The sequence below is a fragment of the Triturus cristatus genome, chromosome 4_2 (genome assembly GCF_964204655.1).
Source record: "Triturus cristatus chromosome 4_2, aTriCri1.1, whole genome shotgun sequence".
In the NCBI taxonomy this organism is placed as follows: Eukaryota; Metazoa; Chordata; class Amphibia; order Caudata; family Salamandridae; genus Triturus; species Triturus cristatus.
The window spans coordinates 806605357-806626936 of record NC_140586.1 but is presented as its reverse complement, the minus strand read 5'-3'; the positions used below and the strand labels follow the sequence as shown (position 1 = coordinate 806626936).

The window sequence follows — 21580 nt, the reverse complement described above, 5'->3', positions numbered from 1 at the left end:
TCAATCCATAGGGGCAGCTATTCACGGACGTTGGTGGTCCTGGGGGGGCAGTGCGGGGGTGCGTATGCTGCGAGGGGAGAGCGGGATGGACGGAAGGGGGAGAGTAAGGCTAGCGGTAGGAAGTGCGATCGTTGGGGGGTGGGGGGGGGGGTTTGGGACGGGAGTTGGGGAGTTATTGAATATACAACTGTCTATTGCCTCTATGTACATGTATAAAGGATTTGGCAGACGTCTCTGGGTTACAGGGCTCTGCATGGTGATGGCTATATTGACATAATAAAATTTGTTTTAAAAAAAAAAAACAATATCTTTTCGCTCATCAAAGAGAAAGCTATAAGAACACAGTCCCCCTCACCAGACAACTACAGCCTAATTTCCAACTCCCAAGTTGGAACCAACTGCCCATTGAACTGCGTGAATGTCCCTCATATACTGTTTTTAGGAAACAATTAAAAACGTTTCTGTTTTGAATTTTCACGGCTCCGGTCTGACCTACCTCTCTTTCACTAGGTAAGCGCCGAGATGCCCCCGGGTGAGTCGTTGCGCTACAAAAGTTAGATATAACATAACATAACAAGCTGACTCACAAATAATTCATGATACCCAGCTGTCCCTTTCCCCACATACACCCACCCCTGAGCCAACCGACACCCAGGCTATCAACACATACCATCTCATACCCCTTTCCCCCCACTAACACCACCATTACACACACTATCAACACCCACCCCGCACTACCACCCTCACCCTCTCCCTGCACCTTTACTTCCAGCACCCAGCACACACCTCTCAGCCAACCAGTCTCTCAGCTCACCTATTCATACCCCTCAAACAACACTAGTCACACGGTCCCAACCACACATATAACCCCCTCCTCCCATCAGCCCGACATCCCAACTGTTCCCTCCGTCCCCACTTACACCAACATAATCCCCTACATAACCCACATTCAGTCCTCTCACACCCAACAGCTACACTCCCACTCCCCATCAACATCCCCTCCTCCCATCAGCCTGACGTCCCAACTGCTGCCTCTCTCCCCACTTATATCAACACAGTCCCCTACATAACCCACATCCAGACACCACCACACCCAACCCCTTCACTACCACTCTCCGACATACTCACGGAAAGAAATCAATACAAGGATCCTGAATATGACTCCTCCTCAAACTTCTCACAAGGCACAACTACTCCGCCTCCACCCAAAATCCACACATCAAATAAGGCAACGCTTACTACAGACCCCAGACTTGACGAGATACTAGCATCACTGCATCAGGTCAAAGCTGACATCCAATCCCTATATGACCTGATTCTACAGCAATCCAAGCTCCTGCGCCCTAAGCATGATGCCAGAACATACCCACACATCTCAAAATCTAAACGCACCCATCATTTATACATAAACGTTTAAAATCTCAAGCCCCCAAGATGGAGTACAGTCTAATGCCTTATCCCGCCCAATCAGGATGAAAAATTCCTTATCACCTAAAGAATTAGGTGCCTTACTGCGATCTTACGAGCTATCGTACCTCCCACACAACTCTGTACACCCAGATAATTTACATATAGACGCCTTTATCCAATCTATCCCTATCGACTTACACAGAGCCACAAGACACAACCCCAGAGGCATAGTTGAAAACAACTTCACACGAATCACTCTTACATCCGAACCCACCATTGTAACCGACAAGACGCAGCTAAAATGTATACTCTTAACTGCAGGTCCGCATCTAGACACGCGGCCGATATAGCTGACCTTCTACTCACTAACGAACCAGACATTCTAATCCGGACGGAAACATGGCTAAAGGATTCATCTACACCTATCCTTGACATAGTAGTACTCCCTAACTATGACATTACTAGACTGGACAGAAATGATAGGCCGGGTGGAGAGATCGCTTGCATATATCAAAGTAATCTAACAGTGACCAACTCCAATGCCCCCACACCATCCTCCTGTGAATACCTTTGCTTAAACATCTCTAGTAACAACAAACAAATATGTTCACTACACATTCTACCACCCGCCAGGTGATAACATCACATTCATAGAACTCATGGACATTTTAGCTACCTATGTCGGCCAACAAAATATGCAAATATTTCTGGGTGACTTCAACCTGCATTGGGACGACCAGAACAACACGGATGTCAACAGCCTCAAAGCCTTCCTCTCGGACCTTAATCTTAACCAAATCTGTAACAGTCCCACACACGACAAAGGCGCAACCCTCGACTTAGTAATCTCCAAGGCTGACGCCACTCAGCTCGACTCGATCCTCCCCTGTGATTGGTCTGACCATCACATCATTACATTCAAAGTCTTGGTATCAATTAAAAGACTTTCAATACAACCTTTGAGAATAAAGATCTGTAAGAGAAATCTGAAAAATGTCGGCGCCAACCTACTAGCATCCTCTAATCCAAAGATCCCAAGTCCCCCGGAAGACCTAGTCGATGTTCAAGGTCTGACCAACCACTACTTCCACTCCATGAAAAGCCTACTAGACAAAATAACCCCTCTACAATGGAAAAACACCTTAAAAGTCTCAAAACCCTGGTATGATGGTAGTTTAAATGAAGACAGACGCTCACTTAGAGTAATTGAACGACGTTGGAGATCTGCACCCTCAGTTGACCACCTCAAGCTGTTAAGAACTACCAGAAACTCCTCCTTCAGAAAGATCAAAAGACCCAAAACTTATTTTTTCAGGAATCAACTAGCCCAAGCCAAAAACCGTCCCAAGAAACTATTCGATCTAATCAAAGCCCAAACCAGGAGTGCACCCAACCACTCCAAGACCATACCTGATAATCTACCCAATTGTGAGGAATTTGCCTCCTTTTTTACAACAAAATCGGAATCCATAAATACGGACTTGCACAATGACCTTTTGTCCTAAACAAACCGGGATACATTTTCATATGTAAGCAGACGACACTCAACTCTACATCAAGATCCATTCACTTGAGGACATCAAGTCTCTCAACACAACGCTACAAAAAACTCAAACATGGCTGGCTGAAAACCATTTGAAACTAAATTCCCTCAAAACGGAGTTCCTCCTAATCGCCTCCCCCCCACCACCAACAAATCATCCATCATCCTTGAATGGATGAAGCACCTAACTGCACTCAAAGGGCAACCTCTCGTTGTGGAATCAGCTAAATCATTAGGTGTGACACTGGACAGAAACCTAAACATGCAGAAGCATATCAGCGCCTCCACAAAAGGAGCAAATTTCCACATGAACAACCTGCGAAAACTGAAACCCTTCCTACCAGCTAATGACTTCAAACAAGCAGTTCAAGCCCTAGTAATCCCAAGAGTGGAATATGGGGCGGTAGCCCTCGTCGGCCTCCCCAGGGCAACGACGGCTCCTCTAAAAGCAGCGATCAACTCCGCTGTGAGACTCATCACAGGTACAAAAATAACATTGCACATCTCTCCTGACCTTAGAGCACTCAACTGGCTACCATTTGAAGCTAGAATACAGTTGAAGATCGCTTGTATGACGCACAAGGCACTACACTACAATTCCCTGAGCTATCTAGCTCAGAAATTGGTACTCTCAGCTGGGAACAGAGCCTCCAGAAGTTCCAAGAATCTTCTGCTGAACCCACAACGTTTTGCCAAGAAAAAAAACATACAACCGGTCCTTCTCTGGAAAGGCTCCCAGGATCTGGAATGCTTTGCCTACAAAAACAAGACTGAACCCTCCACTGCTTCCTTCAAAAAAGAAGTGAAAGCGATTCTCATGGCGAAATTCACGTGAATTATTTACCTACGACTGGACGTTAATCACTAGTAGATATTAGTGAGCACTGTATTTAATTACTAGTTTGTATTATGGAGCACCCTATGTCTGAATCACCTACAATTGTACTTCTTTCTATGCTTGTAAAACAAGGGCTCTGCAAACGAAGAAGCACTCCACAGCAGGTAGGTTATCTCCACTTTATTGTTGCTTTCTATGCTTATACTTGTTGTCCAACATATGACATGTAAAGCGCTCGGATACTCGTAAAAGTCTTGTTCGCGCTATATAAAACCTTCAAATAAATAAGTCAATGCTTGTTATAATTTATTCTACAACATAAAATTTGTAAGCAGTGGAAATAGAGGTTTTAAAAAATACAGGCATCCATCTGGGAGGACTTTGGTCATCATTCGGATGAAAATGCAGAAGGTGAAACTCCAAGAGACGTGGTCTGGGAGCCAACACTTAGGATAGTAGATCGCCATCTGGTGTTGGGCTCGGATGCTTGCAGGTTGTTGTCTTCGGAAGAAGTCTTTGGTCACGAGATAGGTGACTCCTCCCTTGGACTACAGTGCGCATGGGCATCCACTCCATCCTCAGATTGTTTTTCGCCATGATGGGAAATGATGGAGTTTGTAAAAAGAGAGATAGATGTCCATGTGTAATGTCTAAGTAAGACTATGCTGGAACAGATACAGGTCCTGGGGAGGTGGGTGGGCGTGTGAGGCTCTGCAGCTCTACATGCCAAAAACAGATGCATACTGGTAAGTAGCATATTTCGTTCGAGGCATATGAGCTGCAGATCACACACTTAGGATAGACTTAATAGCAGTGTCTCCCCTAGCGGTGGTCACCTGTATCAGTTGCAGCAGTTTGGAATAAAGTTTTAAGGACAGCCTGACCTACAGAAGCTTGTTGTTTTGCTTGCACGTCAACACAGTAATGTTTAGTGAAGGTGTGTGTTGTAGACCATGTGGCTGCCTTACAAATATCTTCTAAGGGAATGTTTCCTAAGAATGCCATGGAAGCCCCTATTTTGCGTGTGGAATGCGCTCTAGGGGGAACTGTTAGTGTGCGTTTAGCCTTGTGGTAGCATATTTGAATACATTTAACTATCCACCTGGCTATCCCGGATTTGGAAATGGGGTTGCCTTTATGTGGTGGAGAGAAAGCAACAAACAATTGTTTGGGTTTGCGGAATGCTTTGGTTCTGTCAATGTAGTAAAGAAGGGCTCTTTTAACGTCTATGGTATGAAGAGCTCTTTCAGCTATCGAGTCCGTATTTGGGAAGAACACTGGTAGCTCTACTGATTGGTTAAGATGGAACGGAGATATGACTTTTGGCAGGAATTTCGGATTTGTTCTAAGAACCACTGTGTTGCGGTGTAATTGTAGGAATGGTCCTTGTATGGTTAAAGCCTGGATCTCACTTACCCGTCTAAGGGATGTGATAGCAATAAGGAAAGCTACTTTCCATGTGAGGAACTGTAGTTCGCATTTATGCAGAGGTTCAAAAGGGGGTCCCATGAGCCTTGTAAGAACAATGTTTAGATTCCACACTGGAGAGGGTGGTAATCTGGGAGGAGTAATCCTCTTAAGGCCTTCCATGAAGGCTTTGATCGCAGGTACTCTAAATAGTGACAAGTGTTGTCGATTTTGCAAGTAGGCTGCTAATGCTGCTAGGTGGAGACGCATGAATGAGTACGCTAAATTACATCTTTGCAAGTGTAGTAAGTAGCAAATGATGTTCTGTATGGATGCATCCAGTGGGCGTATATCATTGTTGGTGCAGTTAATGGCAAATCTTTTCCATTTTGTAGCGTAGCAGGCTCTAGTGGTAGGTCGTCTGGCCTCTTTTATAATATTCATACAGTCTGGTGGTAGGTTGAGGTAAAAGAACTCTAGGACTTCAGGAGCCAGATCGCTAGATTCAGTTGACCTGGATGTCTTATTTCGCCATGGTTCTGGGTTAGTAAGGACGGGGAGAGATGCAGTTTTTGGTGTGGAACTAGAGAGAGTTTCAGCAGTGTTGTGAACCAGGGCTGGCGTGCCCATGTGGGGGCTACTAGGATCAGTTTGAGAGACTGTTGCCTGAGTTTGCATACCACGAATGGAATGAGTGGGAGAGGCGGAAAAGCGTGCGCAAATCTGCCTGACCAGTTCATCCATATCGCATTGCCCTTGGACTGTGGGTGGGGAAACCTGGCGGCGAAGGTTGGGCATTTTGCGTTTTCGTGTGTGGCGAACAGATCTATGTCTGGTTGGCCCCATTTTTGGAAAAAGGGGAGTAGGACTTGTGGATGTAATTCCCATTTGTGGATCTGTTGAGTCTGTCGACTTAACAGGTCGGCAATCTGATTGTGAACCCCTGGAAGGTGTTCTGCAAGCAGGTATATGTTCTGGGGAATGGCCCATCTCCAAATGTTCTGTGCTAGCTGGGACAGCTGGAGAAAATGTGTGCCTCCTTGTTTTTGTATATAATACATGGATGTCATGTTGTCCATCCGGATGAGGAGAGTTTTGTTCTGGAGATGTATTTGGAATGATTTTAGTGCTAGGAATACTGCCAGTAGTTCCAGGTACTTGATATGGACCACTTTCTGTTGAGTGGTCCATTTGCCCCGAGTGGTGTGTCCTAGGAGATGGTCTCCCCACCCCGTGAGTGATGCGTCCTTTGTTAGCACTATTTGTGGAAGAGGCTCAAGGAACGGCCACCCTTTGGACAGGTTTATTGTGTTCCATCATTTTAGAGAGCGATGTGAGCGGCTGTCCACCAACACCAGATCTGTTAGTTGTCCGTGAGCCGGATTCCACTGACATGCTAGACACTCTTGCAAGGGACGCATTTGAAGTCTTGCATAAGGCACAATGAAGATGCAGGACGCCATCATGCCCATCAATTGCATGAACACTCTTGCTGGAAGAGAGTGATGGGTTTGAAATTTTACGATGAGAGCTTGTATATTGGCTATCCTGGCTGGGCTGGGATATGCTAGGGCTTTGGAGGTATTTATGGTGGCTCCCAGATATTGATGTATGTTGGAGGGTTGGAGATGAGATTTGGGATAGTTTATTGTGAACCCCAAGTTGTGTAAGATTTGAATAGTTCGGCGAGTGTGTAGAACGCATTTGTTGAATGAGTTGGCTTTTATTAGCCAGTCGTCTAGATACGGGAAGACATGAATTTGTTGTCTTCTGAGATGCGCTGCTACTACTGCTAGACATTTGGTGAATACTCTGGGCGCAGTTGTTACCCCGAATGGAAGGACTGTAAACTGTTAGTGTTGTCCGTCCACCACAAACCTTAGGTACTTCCTGTGAGCAGGATGTATGGGAATGTGGAAATAAGCGTCCTTGAGATCTAGTGTGGCAAGGAAATCGCCTTGTTGTAGTAATGGGAGCACTTGTTGAAGAGTGATCATATGGAAATGATCTGAGTTTATGTACAGATTTAGGAGTCTGAGGTCGAGTATTGGTCTTAGAGTCTCGTCCTTTTTGGGGATTAGGAAGTACAGTGAGTATACCCCTGTACCCTGATGTTGGAAGGGAACTGGTTCTATTGCGTGTTTCTGAAGCAATGAGAGAACTTCTTGTTTGAGGAGCGCAAGATGGTCTGGTGACATGGAATGCTGCTTGGGTGGTATGTGTGGAGGGGTAGTGGTGAGTTCCAGGCAGTAACCATACTGGATAATTTGTCTTACCCACTTGTCTGTTGTGATGGAGTTCGACAGGTAGGAACTGTGAGAGTCTTCCCCCGACTGGAAGGTCTGGAGGGGAGTGGAGGAAAGTCACTGTTTTGTGGCAGGAGAGGTACGAGTGTTGGTATTGCCTCGACCTCGTCCCTTGTTGTGGTTTCCTCTATATCCTCCTCTAAAATATCCTCTACTAGGAGATGTTTGTGTAGAGGATTTGAACGTAGAGGAGGTGTCTGCTTCCATATTTTTGGAGGCTCCTCTATAGAAGGAGCGTCAAAAGGAGCCGCGTGGTTGTGGAGACTGCAATGCTCCCATGGACTTTCATTTTTTCAAGTGCAGTGTCAACTGCTGGCCCAAACAGCTGTTCTTGGTTAAAAGGTTGGCTAAGTATGATACTTTGTACTTCTGGCTTAAAGCCTGAAATGCGTAGCCAGGCATCGCGTCTAAGGAGTACACTTGTGTTTAGTGCTCGAGAGGCGGTGTCTGCGGCGTCAAGTGCACATTTAATTGACGCATTTGAGATAAGTTTTCCCTCTTGGATAAGGTAATTTGCCTGGGTCTTGTATTGGTCTGGCAGGTGTTGTAGCAGATTCTCCAACTGATCGTAGTGAGCCCTATCGTAGCGTGCTAATAGGGCTTGGGTGTTGGCAATACGCCAATAATTAGCAGCTTGTGCTGCTACTCGTTTGCCTGAGGCTTCTAATAGTTTGGATTCTTAGTCAGGGGGTGGTGTATCTCCCGTGGTTTGGGAGTTGACGCGTTTCCTTGCGTTGGAAACTACCAAAGAATCCAGAGGGAGCTGTCCTTTGATGTAACAAGGATCTTCTGGGGCAGGTCTATATTTTTTCTCAATTCTTGGGTTAAGCACCCTGGCACGGACGGGGTCTTTAAATACTTCTGTGGCGTGTTTTATCACCCCTTTAAGCATAGGTAAAATTTGTACCGACTTCTGAGACTGTTCAAAAGTGTCTAAGAGGAAGTCTTCCTCGGGTGCATCAGAGTGCATGGTGAAGCCATGGTAAAGTGCTGCTCTGTTTACTAGTTGTCCAAACCCCAGGTGGTCATCTGGAGTTGATGGTTTGGAGGGATATGGTGTAGGGTCAGGTATATCTGGTAGAGGGTATGCTCAATCATCCAATGGTGCGGTATCTGGATCCGTGAACGGATCATTAGTATTATAAGGGTCACCCCCTCTCCCTAGGTCATCATCATCATCCTGTGGAGGTGGTGTATGTGATGGAGATGGTAGAGGTAAGGGTGGTGTAGGAAGAGGGGGTGGGGTAGAAGGTCGTATGGGAGAGGAAGGAGGAATAGGTGATGTTGCTGAGTCCTTCTTTTTTATAGGAACTGGGGCAGGTGTGTCCAGTTTCCGTTTCTTACATGGCACTGCAGTGACATGTCCAGTCTTTGGATTAATATAGATCCTTTTTTGTGTTGGATCTGGATGGAAAAGTTCTTGTTCTTCAGGAACAGATTTTGGCGCCGATTTTTTCGGTTCTGATCGAGGTTTTGGTTGATCGGTAGAGTCTTTGGCTTTAGGAGGTGTATTATAGTCCTTAGCCGGTGGTTTCGGTGCCGATGAAGGTTTCGGTGCTGAAGTGGAGTCTTTCGGCTTGGGAACTTTCGGTGCCGGTTTATCTATGGGCCTCGATGTTTTCGGTGCCGAAGGTGTCGGATCCGATTTCGGTGCAGAGAGGTCTTTTGTCTTCGGTGCCGAAGGTGCCGGGGGTACAATGACCTGCAGCTTACTCGGGCCCGAGCCACCGGAAGGCTTATGTTTCTTCGGAGCCGAGCCCGGAGGCGGGGCTTCTGAAGGATGTTTTCGGTCTCGACTGAGGCCAGCTGGCGAAGTCTTGACCAATGCCTTTGGTTTTGGAGGGGTTGGGGCAGGGGCAGTGGTACTCATGCGTTGCCCCAGAGTAATGGGGTCGTCTGAGTCGTCTGCTTCTGAGATGATTTGAAGTTCCTCGGAATCCTCTTCCGGGACATCGGGACCCTCATCGAAGAGGTTTACTGGTTCCGGGGCCGATTTGTGTGCCATGATATGGCATCGAGCTCTTCGATCCAGAATGGTCTTTTTGGATCGAAATGCTGCGCAGGCTGGACAGCTGGCTTTGTCGTGTTCCGGTGATAGGCACAGGTTGCAGACTTTGTGATGGTCACTGTGCGGAAATTTTGCTCCACACCGGGGGCATTTTTTAAACTGCGTCCTTTCCATGAGCCGTAGGCCTCACGGCGTGGATAGGCCCAGCAGCCCGCGTCGACGTCCGGAATCGAGCCGATGAATTCGATGTCTAGTGAAGGTGCTTCGTTGTAGATTTTTTTTGCTTCGAAAAGCTTGTATTTGAGATTTTCAACCGGAGTTGGAAAAGTTACACCCGAACCCAATGGCGGAAAAAAACAAATCTGAGGATGGAGTGGATGCCCATGCGCACTGTAGTCCAAGGGAGGAGTCACCTATCTCGTGACCAAAGACTTCTTCCGAACACAACAACAACCTGCAAGCATTCGAGCCCAACACCAGATGGCGATCTACTATCCTAAGTGTGTGATCTGCAGCTCATATGCCTCGAACGCAGTATTCACAGGAGAGTTAAAAGTACACATCAGACTTTGAAAGATTAGCCTAAACAAAGAAACAAGAACGCTGACAGATACGAGAATTATAAAAACATAGAAAAGATTGCTTCCTTAGGACATACAGGATATTGAGAAAGGATAGAGCATAACTAGTAGGCTTGCCAATGGGTGAAGTAGCACACAAGCTATTCTATAACCATAAAAATACTACAAGACAAAGCTGATAAGCTACTAGCCTTTAAAATTCAGATAGTTCAAACCAGAAATTACATACCACAAAGTACGAGTTACTTACCTTCGGTAACGATGTATCTGGTAGAGACGATGCTAGCCACGGATTCCTTCACGCAGAATAATCCCCAGGCGTGAGACTGGATCAGGAAACCTTTTGCCACAGCATCCCTGCATGCCAGGGGGCGGGGCGACGGGCATCGTCCACGTACTTGACGTCAGCGAGGTCACATTAGCCCCACCCCAGCGCGCCTACATCAGTTTTCTTCGGAGAACTTTTCCGCGCCGCAACACGGAGCCACCAGGCAAACTGTGGGAACAGGGGAACAGTGTGCGAAAGAGTAGAAACAAAGAATGGAGACAAGCGACATCATAAGGAGCGGTGCAACACTGCAGCCTCCAAACGCAGGGGCGGAATAAAGAAGAGAGCAGAGCCCAGAGTAGCAAGCCTGTAAACCGCCTTCCTCACCCTCCCCCGGAGACAGGGAACATATGTAAAGGCAGGACACCTGTAGCAGGCCTACAACCCCCACCCGGAAATAGGGAAGGGGAGCCTGCCCCAGAACAGACAGGACAACAACAACAACAACCCTCCAAGCCACCCCGGCACAGAGGGCAACCATCCTCCAAGGAACAAGGGCAGGGCATGGTCAGGTATCCCCAGACAGAGGACGGCAGAGGGGCAGGGACCCCCAGCAGCAAGAGGGAGGGAGGGCAGAGATTGAAGGTAAACACCCCCCCCCCAAACCTGGAGCAGCCCGAGCAGTGGGGTACAGGAGCACCAGAACCCCATTCTCCAGAGAACCAAGGGGAGGAAGGAACAGCAACAAGACGGAGCAACCTGCCAAGAGCAGAGAATGCACTCACAAGAGACACAGCCCCCCACCAGGAGGCGAGTGCCGAGACAAACACACGGGTCCTCGCAGAACGGGGAGGAAGGGCGGGCCGTGAAGGAATCTGCAGCTAGAATCGCCTCTACCAGATACATTGTTACCGAAGGTAAGTAACTCGTACATCTGATAGAGACTACTAGCTGCAGATTCCTTCACGTAGAATAGATACCCTAGCAATACCCACGGGGAAGGAGGGTCTGCGAAAGGACCCCCCCCAGCCATAACAGGACAGAGGGTCACACAGGGGAGCAGACCTGCGGTGTGTGCAATAAACCGGCCCCTCCCAGGCAGGAGGAACCCCCCACAAGTAGAACACCACAGACCCCAGAGGGATGGGGGAAGAAGGAAAAAAAAAAGGGGGGGGGGCCTGTACACTCACGATAGAGGAACCGAGGGCCAGGCCAGAGAGACCGAAGCACCCCACACCCCTTCAAGGCAAACAGCTTCCCTCCAAAGCCAGGGGGAGAGCCCAGAGGGCCCAAGGAAATGTGGGAAAAGAAGGCTAAGCCACACCAGATGGAAGGCAACAGGCCAACCAGAGCTACGCTAACAGACAAGCCGCCAGAACAGAAAAAACGCCTCTGGGTCCCAGGAAGATCGAGTGGGCAACACCTGACAAGGGAGGGCACAGAATTATCCCAAGCAGGGAGAAGAGGAAAGGGCCGGACACACCCCCACGAGGAGCCGCGCACACGCCCTGAAGAAGCAAAGCAACATACAGAAACGCCACGGAGAACAGGCACCAAAGGGCCACCAGAACTCCCCAGCAGAGCGCAAGCTGTATAACAGCTACCACTACCCCACATAGGGTACGTTAAGTCCCAAGACATGGGACCTCTCTTTGGAAGAACTTCCGCAACAGAGGAAAAACAAAAGAGCCACAGGGAAAACACCCCGCGAACGGCTTGACAATCAGCCCAAAGAAAAACAGAAGGCCTAATCTCTGGGCCAAGTCTGCGTAACAGTTCTAGCAAAAAACACACACACAGCGAACAAGGGCCGTCCAGCAGCCAACATTGCCAAAGTCCCCACAAGGAGGACTCAATGGCCAGAAAACACATTCCACCGCAAGAGCGACCGTTCCAAGAAGGACCAGAACCAGCTCAACTCTTTAATCACTGAGGAGGAGTATAAGGGGGAGGAGGACGGAGCCCCGCCAGGAACCTTTGGATGGCGGAGTCAGCTGGGGCATGAAACAACAGGCTACCATCAAAGGGGAGATCAATGAGCCGCTCCCGAATATTTTCGGGAAAGACGCCATCCCGAAGCCAAGCATGGCGACGGAGAGCGACTGAGGACGCCATGGACCGGCCCAGCACTTCCGAGATGTCCAGAGCGGAGTGAAGGATAAACGCCGCTAGCTCCCGGCCATCCAACGCATGACGCCGTAAGTCCACCTGAACAGTCTCCTGAGAAGCCGGGGACCCCAAAGACTCAACCGAGTCCCACAGACAAGAGGAGGCCCTAGCCAGGACACACAAGGTGTTCAGGGCCCGCAGGGCCGCGCTGGTCGAGGCAAACATGTTGCGCCCCCAAGAGGGAGGGCGGAGTCAACAGCAGCGGCAGGGATGGAAAGGCAGTCCGCAAAAGAGGACTGGCGGCAGAGGAGTGGAGGGAAAGACACAGGGTCACGCGGCGCCGGAAGGGGCCGGTGTAGAAGGTGCTGAGGCACCGGATCCCCTGAGGCAGGACGCCCCCACACCCCCGTTAGGGACGAAAGGAGCGAACCCTCAAAGAGAAGCAAGATCTCCCTCCCACCAGAGCCCTGGTGGAGAACCTCCAAGAGATGATCCATCGGAAAATCAGCAATCGGGTCACCCATGCGCAGAATATCCACAGCCGTGGACACCGCGTGAGCAAAGGCCGCACCCACCTCTGTAGGGCCCCGCGGTGGAGAAAGCAGCTCCTCCGTTTGCGACGGCTGCAGACGAAGGCAGCTGTCCCCCAAGCCAAGCGGAACGGGCAGGGGCCAGACCTGGAAGGTAGGAGGAGCCGAGGAATGGGGGACCTGCCGCACCTCCGGCGAACACCACGGCCTCAGAAATGGCGGGGAGCCACCCTTAGACGATGCCGGTGAAAAAGACACCACTTGGCGGCCAGTCTCCGGGGAGGACGACACCAATATGCAGGCAGCCTCCGGAGAAGAGGGAGCGTCCGAAGACAAATCCGCAACGTGATAACGCCAGCCTGCGCCAAAGGAGACGCTGGATAGGGCTCCTCGAAGTAACACTGCGCCAGGGCTGCGTCGGAATGGCGCCGACTCTCTCTCCGCCGAGGCAGCCGCCTGTGTGGAGGGACGAGAAGGGCCAGGGGAGTGACACAAAGCCCTCCGCCAGCCTCGGCCCAGTATACGACAGAGGTGGTCCGGCGAGCCATGCGGCGCCGCCAGGACGACCCAACCTCCGACTCACCCTCCGACAAGGCAGCCGCCTGCGTGGAGGGACAAGAAACTCCCGGAGGAGGGCGAGGGGTTCGCGCTCAGCCTCGACACGGAGCGGGACGAGGAGAGTCCAACGACCCCTGTGGGGCCGCCTGGTCCAGCAGCTGCTGGCGCCGTAGCGGCGTCACCTCGGCCTTGGACACCTTGACAAGGGACAGAGAGTGGTTCAGGGATGCGAACCGAGCCCCGGCGACCTCACGCGACACCACAGGGGCTCCCGCAGGAGTTTGTGGCCAGACAGATGCCGTGGTGTGAAGGAGGGACCCCAGAGGAGCCGCACCCCAACAGCACCGCATCCTCCAAGCCTGACTCCGACCCAGTCGGCGCCGGGGCCAGAACCACCGGCGGCGCTGCGGAAGGCCCCGCGCAAGGCAAGGGAACCGCTGATGCCACAGGAGGGGAAGGAGGAGGAGGAGGAGACCCCAGCGAGGCCTGCAAAGCCGCCGCGTATGTCTCCATCGGGACTCTCGATGCTCCATCACCGCGGAGAGTCCACGCCCCGGCAGGCCGAAACCCTGCCCCTGCGGACAAACTGCGACACCAGGGAAGGGCGATGACGACCACGGCCATATCCAAAGCAGTCTGTCAAGGCTGATCGAGAGGAGGAGGTCCACCTGAAGAGACGCGCCGAGAGAAGTTTCATTCAGCGCTCCCGCCGCGACTTCGGCTTAAACTGTTGGCACACCGCACAATCCGTGGTGCTGTGATCCTCCCCCAAACACCACATACAAATGCGATGAGGGTCCGTCGCCAACATAAGACGCCCAGACGTGCAAGCTTTGAAGCCCGAAGCCATTCGCACACTGTTCCACCAAGAGAAGGACAATGATGTAGAAAAAAGGGGCCGAAAGAGGCCCGTAGCAAGACCGGATCCGCGTTGCACGTGGAAAAGGAAAAAACTGACGTAGGCGCGCCTGGGGTGGGGCTTATGTGACGTCACTGACGTCACGTACGGGGACGACGCCTAGGCGGAGTCGGGTGGTGTTGCTCCGCCCTCTGGCATGCAGGGATGCTGTGGCAAAAAGTTTCCGGATCCAGTCTCACGTCTGGAGATAATTCTACGTGAAGGAATCTGCGGCTAGTAGTCTTTATCAGATTAGTTGATATAGAGGACATAAAGGCAGAAATTAGAAGAACCTCCTAACTCAAGATTACGGAATTGCAGAAGAATTTGTGAGACAGTATACACTCCTTTATAAAGCTCAAAGATGCCACAAATATGAACAAGATAATTACTTACCCAACGTCCAGTTCCCCACTACAGAGAAATTATTAAAAGATTTTCTTGAAGAACGAATAAGCCTCAGAGAAAGTAAAGTGCACAGTAAAAGCACATCCTTGGAGTAAAGCTCTGGGACCAGACGTATTCTCTGCATCACTCTATAATGAATAGTTGAAAATCCTTGCCAAATCTTTTGCAAAAGTATGTAATTATTTCTAGGCATCCCAGCGCAATTAATAAAGACATTCATCCTGAAACTCATATTTAGGCAATTCATAAAGGCCAATATCACTACTCAATTGGGACTTAAAAATGTTCGCCAAGAACTACCCGCTGGTTCCTACAGCATGCAAAATACACTCTGCACTGGGATGATGGATATACATTTTCAATTGCAGTGGTGAGAGGGCCCGTTAGTGTTGTGGGACCTATATGAGAGCACAGAGGTCAGGAAACTTGCATATAAATATTTCACTTAACCCCAGAAGACTTTGTCAGTCTCAGTTAAGACATTGGACAACACCAGAGATTAGAGAAAGAGGAGCAGCACGTTTGGAGAACATTTTCAAAAAGAGAATTGTTGAAAAAGGATGTTTCTATGCTGTATAGAACAATTTGCTTGTTCTCCCTCCTGGAGTATGCATAACTATCGTGATACATAGGCATATATATGCGGTTAATCATATGGACAAGATCAGCTAAAGTTTCTATTTGCTCAGATTACAAGAAAACACTTCTAAAATAATAAGGTGCTGGTATATGACTCCCAAAAAATTAGGTGCCATATAGAACTCACCATATGTTGGAGGGGTTGTGACCAGAAAGGAATGTCAGAACATGTGCTGCGAAGTCCTCATGTGAACAGCTTCTGGGTTCAGGGGCTCATACAAAACAAGCATTTACAATGCAATAGGTCTCGCAATGACATTGTTTTGCGCTATTGAAAATGTTATTTTTTTTTTCCCCTTCGTGAATTAATGGCGTTGTAAATGACAATGACCCCCGCATACAGACATACATAGAAACCGCACTACAAACGGGCACACATGCATGCACACGCTGAGAAACACACTCACCTCGTGAGACAGACACACTAATACATAGAGGCACACAGGTGCACCGAAGCACGTGATCACACACGCAGGCACACTGAGTCACAGGCACACTGACGGTGTGGGTCTGGCAGACTAGCCAACACACCAGACACTGAGTAGAGGCGCACACATGCTGCAAGGGATGTTTCAATTATCAAGCTCAAGGTGCTCACTGTAAAAGTCAAGAGGAGTGGAAGACTGACTGACATTATAAAGTTGAAACTGAGGAGTTACACACGTCTGCAACATATGCTCAGCCTCCTGAGCTAATTTTGTGTCAAGAACACATATACCGGCCACCTTGACCCAATGCACTTCTATTGTGAGCCTGGGGATGCTGATGGTAAGGGCTGCACTTTCCAACATCATCCTCAGGCCCGGGGTGGGTGTTGGTAATGATGATATATAGACTCACCATCTGGAAAGGCTGTAAGTGCCCGGGGGAGGTCGTGTAAATCCCAGAATTCTTCCAGTATTTCTCCATTTATTTTTCCTTCCTCTCCTCTATCCTGATTTCGCTCCAGCTCTAGTTCCTTTCTTTTTTACCCTCTCTTTCTTTCTCTGCTTTTTTCCTTCGTTTTTTTCCCATCTTCATTCTTTTTCTACTTGTTTTCAGCCTTATCTTCTTTCCATGTCTTTATCGTTTCTCCTACGTTAGTCTTTGTCTTGTTTTCTTGTTGTATTCACTTACTGTACATTCCTCGTTCTTTTCCTCCACTACTCTCCTTTCCTCAATGTTTCTCCTTCTTTGTTTCTTTCATATTTTCTTTTTTGTTCTACTCTCTTATCCCATCTCTTGTTTGCCCTTTACTCAATTTTCCTCCTTTTCTCATTTGCTTTTTTCTTGATTTTTTTGCACTAAAACCTTTGAAGCACCTAAATGCAAGTGTACTTTCTATTGCTGAAACAAATTTAGAAATGTACTACTTAAAGCTTCATATTGTTTAGAAAAAGCAAAATAAATATGGTTTATCACAAATGGAAATACTTACAAAATAAATAGTAAACCTGGAGTCATATCAGTAATAAATCAGCGAAAGTGACTGCTACATAACACTCCACTCCTGAGATCTCTGGCTGGCAAGGAACTTCGAGACACAACAGGTCTGCGGGGCTCTTGTGAGAGAATTCAGAGTTTCCCCTCTCTCCGTGCAACGAACCCTAGAGCCTCACATTATGCATGGCTGCAGTCCTAAACAATACCCAACATGGCCAGTCCTGCGCCCGTTGCCTCCCCTTCGCCAACCCACTGGCACCCAATCTCCTTTATCGCACTTTCCCGCCCCCTTCTGTCTGTTCCCTTCCTCCTCCCACCATCACTCAGCGCCCCTCCCTTGCCCTGATGCGGTTTCCACTTTTGCTTGTGATTCTGTTTGCAGAGCGAGGCTCGGGTGACTTAGAAGCGCGCCCAGACAGAGAGGCCCGCCGCCCCACTCACACCAGAGGGCTGCAGTGCATGGGAAATCAATATTTTTTTTTTGCATCTTTTATATAGCGCGAACTCGACCCGAAGGTATTGGAGCGCTGTACATGAGCACCGTATTTACATTACATATTCAGGCAGGGGGAGATTAAGTGATTTGCCCAGAATCACAGGATGTGGACGCGACACCGAGGCTCGAACCCTGGTTTCCAGCACCAAAGTCGACAGTCTACACATACAGAGCGGGGCTGAGATGTTCATGGATGAAATGCATACGTGGCAACATTTTAGTGTAGGAAAGTGAGGGGGAAATTCTAACAAGCGCTCCCATGACGTTTTCGTTTAGCTCTTTCTGCCATCCCACTTGGATGACCTCTCCTGCTAAAAGGTTTCTTATCTTTTATGGGGCCATGTGTTTGGCCCCATAAAGATAAGAAACCTTTCACAACAAAAGGAAGGCAGACGAGCCCATCCAAATGGGACGGCTCAGAAAGCCGAGCAAATACGTCACCAACAGCTCTTTTCCAATGGCTGACCACCGTTTAGCATAAACCGTGACGCCAGCCAATGGAAAAGAGGGTCGGGGCTTAATGTCCTTTACTAAAAAATCCTCATATCATTAAATCTCACCAGCGAGACTGCGCATGCGCGCAGCCTGCGCCAAGCGAGACCTAAAAATAGGCATGGGATCCCTCTGGATTCACATAGATTGCCCCTGGACCATATAGGAGATTAAACTAAATCCCCATCAATGACAAGCCTACCCCAATTGGTTAAGACAGCTAGGAGCTAGACTAACTTTTCTACAGGTTTGGAAGCCCACACACCTTTAGCTGAAACAAATATGAAATATGGCATGGAAAAACCAATAGCTGTAGTCCACAACAGAATAACGAAATATGAGAAGACACGGACACCATTCCATATTTGTGAATCGGGAATTGAAGAGAATTTTCTGACCACTACTAATCTGACATGAGAAATTCTGTCTTTCTTAGCCCAGACTACCAAGAAGAAATTTCAGAAACTGGGGAAATTCCAAACTCAAAGTGGAAGGAATATTGTGTTGTCTATTATTGATTCACACAGTCTATTCATCTATGTTCACTATAATATGCTCTGGAACGTGTATATTATCTCTATTATGTCTACTGAAAATAAAATAATGAAACTGGGTGCTCCTTTGTCGTCATCTTTTCGTTTCTGTCCCTCTCTCCCTCCTCTTTCCTCATGTAAAATGAAAAATTAAAGCAGTTAAAAAGAAGGTGCATTCGAACAAAAGGGCGGTGAAAGCTAAGAAAGTGACAATAAATTAACATTTATAACCTCAATATTTGCGAGGAACAAGCTCTTGTTTTATGTGTACATACACTTCCTATTACCAAAGACCAAAACTTGCATTTTTTTGATGTGTTGGAAGCAGGTGTAAGTAATTCATCCTCTACTCCTATTCTCACAAATACCCCTCTCCCAGATCTTGAAACATCTTATCACCTTTAAAGAAGTGAAGAATCATGGGCACTTTAGTACAAATACCCATACCTAAAGAAATCTATTGAAATGTCCAAGTCTTCTTCAAGAACAACAGCAAACTTTGCGTCCTGCAGAAAAGAAACAAAATATTTTATCCATAAACAGCTCAAATACAAGTCAAAACTAGGATAATAAGTTAATAAAAATACAATAGAGCATGTTACAAGTTTGTAACTAGCTGCGGAACACTAGATTCTGAATAATTTTGGGATGGAAAGTCAAGCGATGGCCTGTGCACAAACTCCCTAAATAACATTGCGATCTGGAATTAGACAACACTTTCTTCCTAAAGCCGAAACCTATATCGAGCCAAATTGATCTGTTTCAACTGAGGCAGCATGGGCTATACACATACACCACAAATGTTATTTACCTTTAACAACAGTTGTCAGCTTGAAAATATGTTCAAAGTTACATTCTTGGGAGAGCAATAACATTTAGCTTATTTATATCACTGGCTAACTTATGTTTCCGCAGCGCAGAATCTTTCATATTTCAAAAGGCCACGATGAACTAGCAATTACCTCTGGATGCTTTGGATCATAGACCGATTTAATTAGGCTGTAGTTTTGAGCCCCAACCTAAACAGTTATTCTCCTTAAGTTATTTGGATTCCAAGTTGCCCTCCAGTCCTGTAAGCCTTGACGTAACAGAAGCTGTGAGATAAAGTGAGGTGATCGGAAGCACATGCTTTAGAACTCTTAGCAAAAGAAGGATTGCGCAAAAGTCTGGTCATGGTAAACTTGTCCAGTGTGGTTTGTGATAAGGCAAAGATGTATCGCTTAAAGGGGAAAACACATAAATGGTGATGGGAGGAATGCTCGGTAATAGTCTAAACCACTGACAATCATACTAGGTAACTTTCCATTCTACTGTGCTTGATGTAATGCCGTAACTGGTCAAGGGTATGCCCAGACGAGCGCCCCTTGCTTGATGTGGCACACAATCCAAAATATACATCAACTAGGCCTACCTAGGGCTTCTTGAGCTCCTTTCTGGGAGAGGAAGAGGGTGGGGTGCCTTGCCTGGCAGTTCGGGATAGACTGTTTCTAAGAGTGGCAGGATCACCATTGATCTGCATAAGGCAGACCTTTGTCTAGAGTGGCACAGAAAACAATGGGTTGAAAGGATTCTCTGAGCGATTGCCAGTTATCACTAAATACAAGCATTCCCCCATCACCTTTTTTGTTTGATTAATGGGGACAGAGGCTACAATCTATCTGTAGATCCACTGTTTAGAAACAGTTTACCTTTTGACAGAGGAAGGAATACAGAACTGTCTTGATTGTTTTATGTTCTTGATTCTTCCCTCATAGGACCCAAAAGCTATGTTAGCATCAGTGGGATAACTGTTTATCTGGAACAAATTATCTTGAAAAGGATACTTAAAGAGTAACAGACTGATTAACAAAATCGATGTCTGAAACCTCTGGAGAAAACTTGGCAAAACGTTTAACAGCTAGCTGGGCATAAATTAAATGAACTCTTCTGGAACAGAGTAAGGCCAATCAAAAGGAATGGATTCTTACTTGGACTACTAGAATACTCATTACAGTAAAGGGCGACACAATATCACAGTCACCACCTAAATCATCTCATTCAAACGATCTCAATTAACCAGGGGAAATACAAAGGCGATGTAATAATTCTCAACTCTCCAACCCTCCCCAATCCCCCAGGTCCAGAGAGAGAAAATATTCAACTGTTTAGCACTTAATGGAGTTGAATCTGTAATCATATCCTCAAATTCACACTGTGTTTGTGTCGCTTACTCGCACAGTTCCCCTTGGTTTCAAAGCAGTGTCCTTTTGGGATGCTTCATCACGTTCACATTTAGGGCACTTTAAAAGTTTTGTTTCACTACTTTATTAGGACTGCTGTATTCACAAAATGTATCAGATCATTGCAAAGAAGTCCTACAGTGATCCAGTGCAGTGGTTACATAGACTTCACTAGCAGATCAGAAATGACATTCAAAGCAAAAAACTGATGCAGAGCAACCCTAGGCCTAAAGAGTCATTTTAATTCAAAGGGAGGAGTCTGTGGGAGGTAGGGAAAGGGTTGTTGAAACTAATGAGCCCAAACAGTGAATTTTATAGCACAGTATCCCAATGTGTCAAACAGCCTAGCGTTCACATGTTGTTCAAATTATAAAGCTTTAAAGTCCTCATATCATTTTTTATTTATTTTGTATAATTCACGTAAACTTCACTTCTACATCCTACTTCCAATAATTTTACCATCCTGCCATTTTCAAGCAGATAGTTTGCCCTAAAAAATGAGTCTATTTATGCAGGGAAGGATAGAAAAATATTAAATTACAGAGCTCTGCCAAATTACATGCCTTAGACAGCAGAGCTATCCCTTAAAGTAGCCTGGTCTTCTACATAGGAAGCAGTAAGCCATTTAATGTTACCCATAAAAAGCTGCTGCCACCATAAGGTCTATAAAGATTAAATGTGAACTCAAAAAGAAAACCATCTTTTTTCTGGTCAGAGACGTACAAGTGGCTATCCTGGAGACAACTGCAGATGTGGCCTCTTATACCAATAACTAAATGGGAGGCGACTAGAAATAGGTTGGAGGATCAAAAACATCCAAGCCACAGGGCATCAAGGAACTGTCTGAAAACATTAACTCCCACGCTGAATTCACCGAAAACAGACCACTGAAGTGAGGAATGGCCAGGGGATGCC

The 21580-nt window shown here is 47.4% G+C and overlaps 1 protein-coding gene across 1 annotated transcript in view; it reads right to left on the bottom strand.

The window, feature by feature from the left end:
- The window catches only part of POMGNT1 (protein O-linked mannose N-acetylglucosaminyltransferase 1 (beta 1,2-)), a 344012-nt gene that overhangs the window by 132649 nt on the left and 189783 nt on the right, over positions 1-21580 (bottom strand). Inside the window, exon 13 of the mRNA XM_085602754.1 lies at positions 18894-18952. Coding sequence (XP_085458880.1) covers positions 18894-18952 — 59 coding nt within the window. The remainder of the gene's footprint in view (positions 1-18893; positions 18953-21580) is intronic.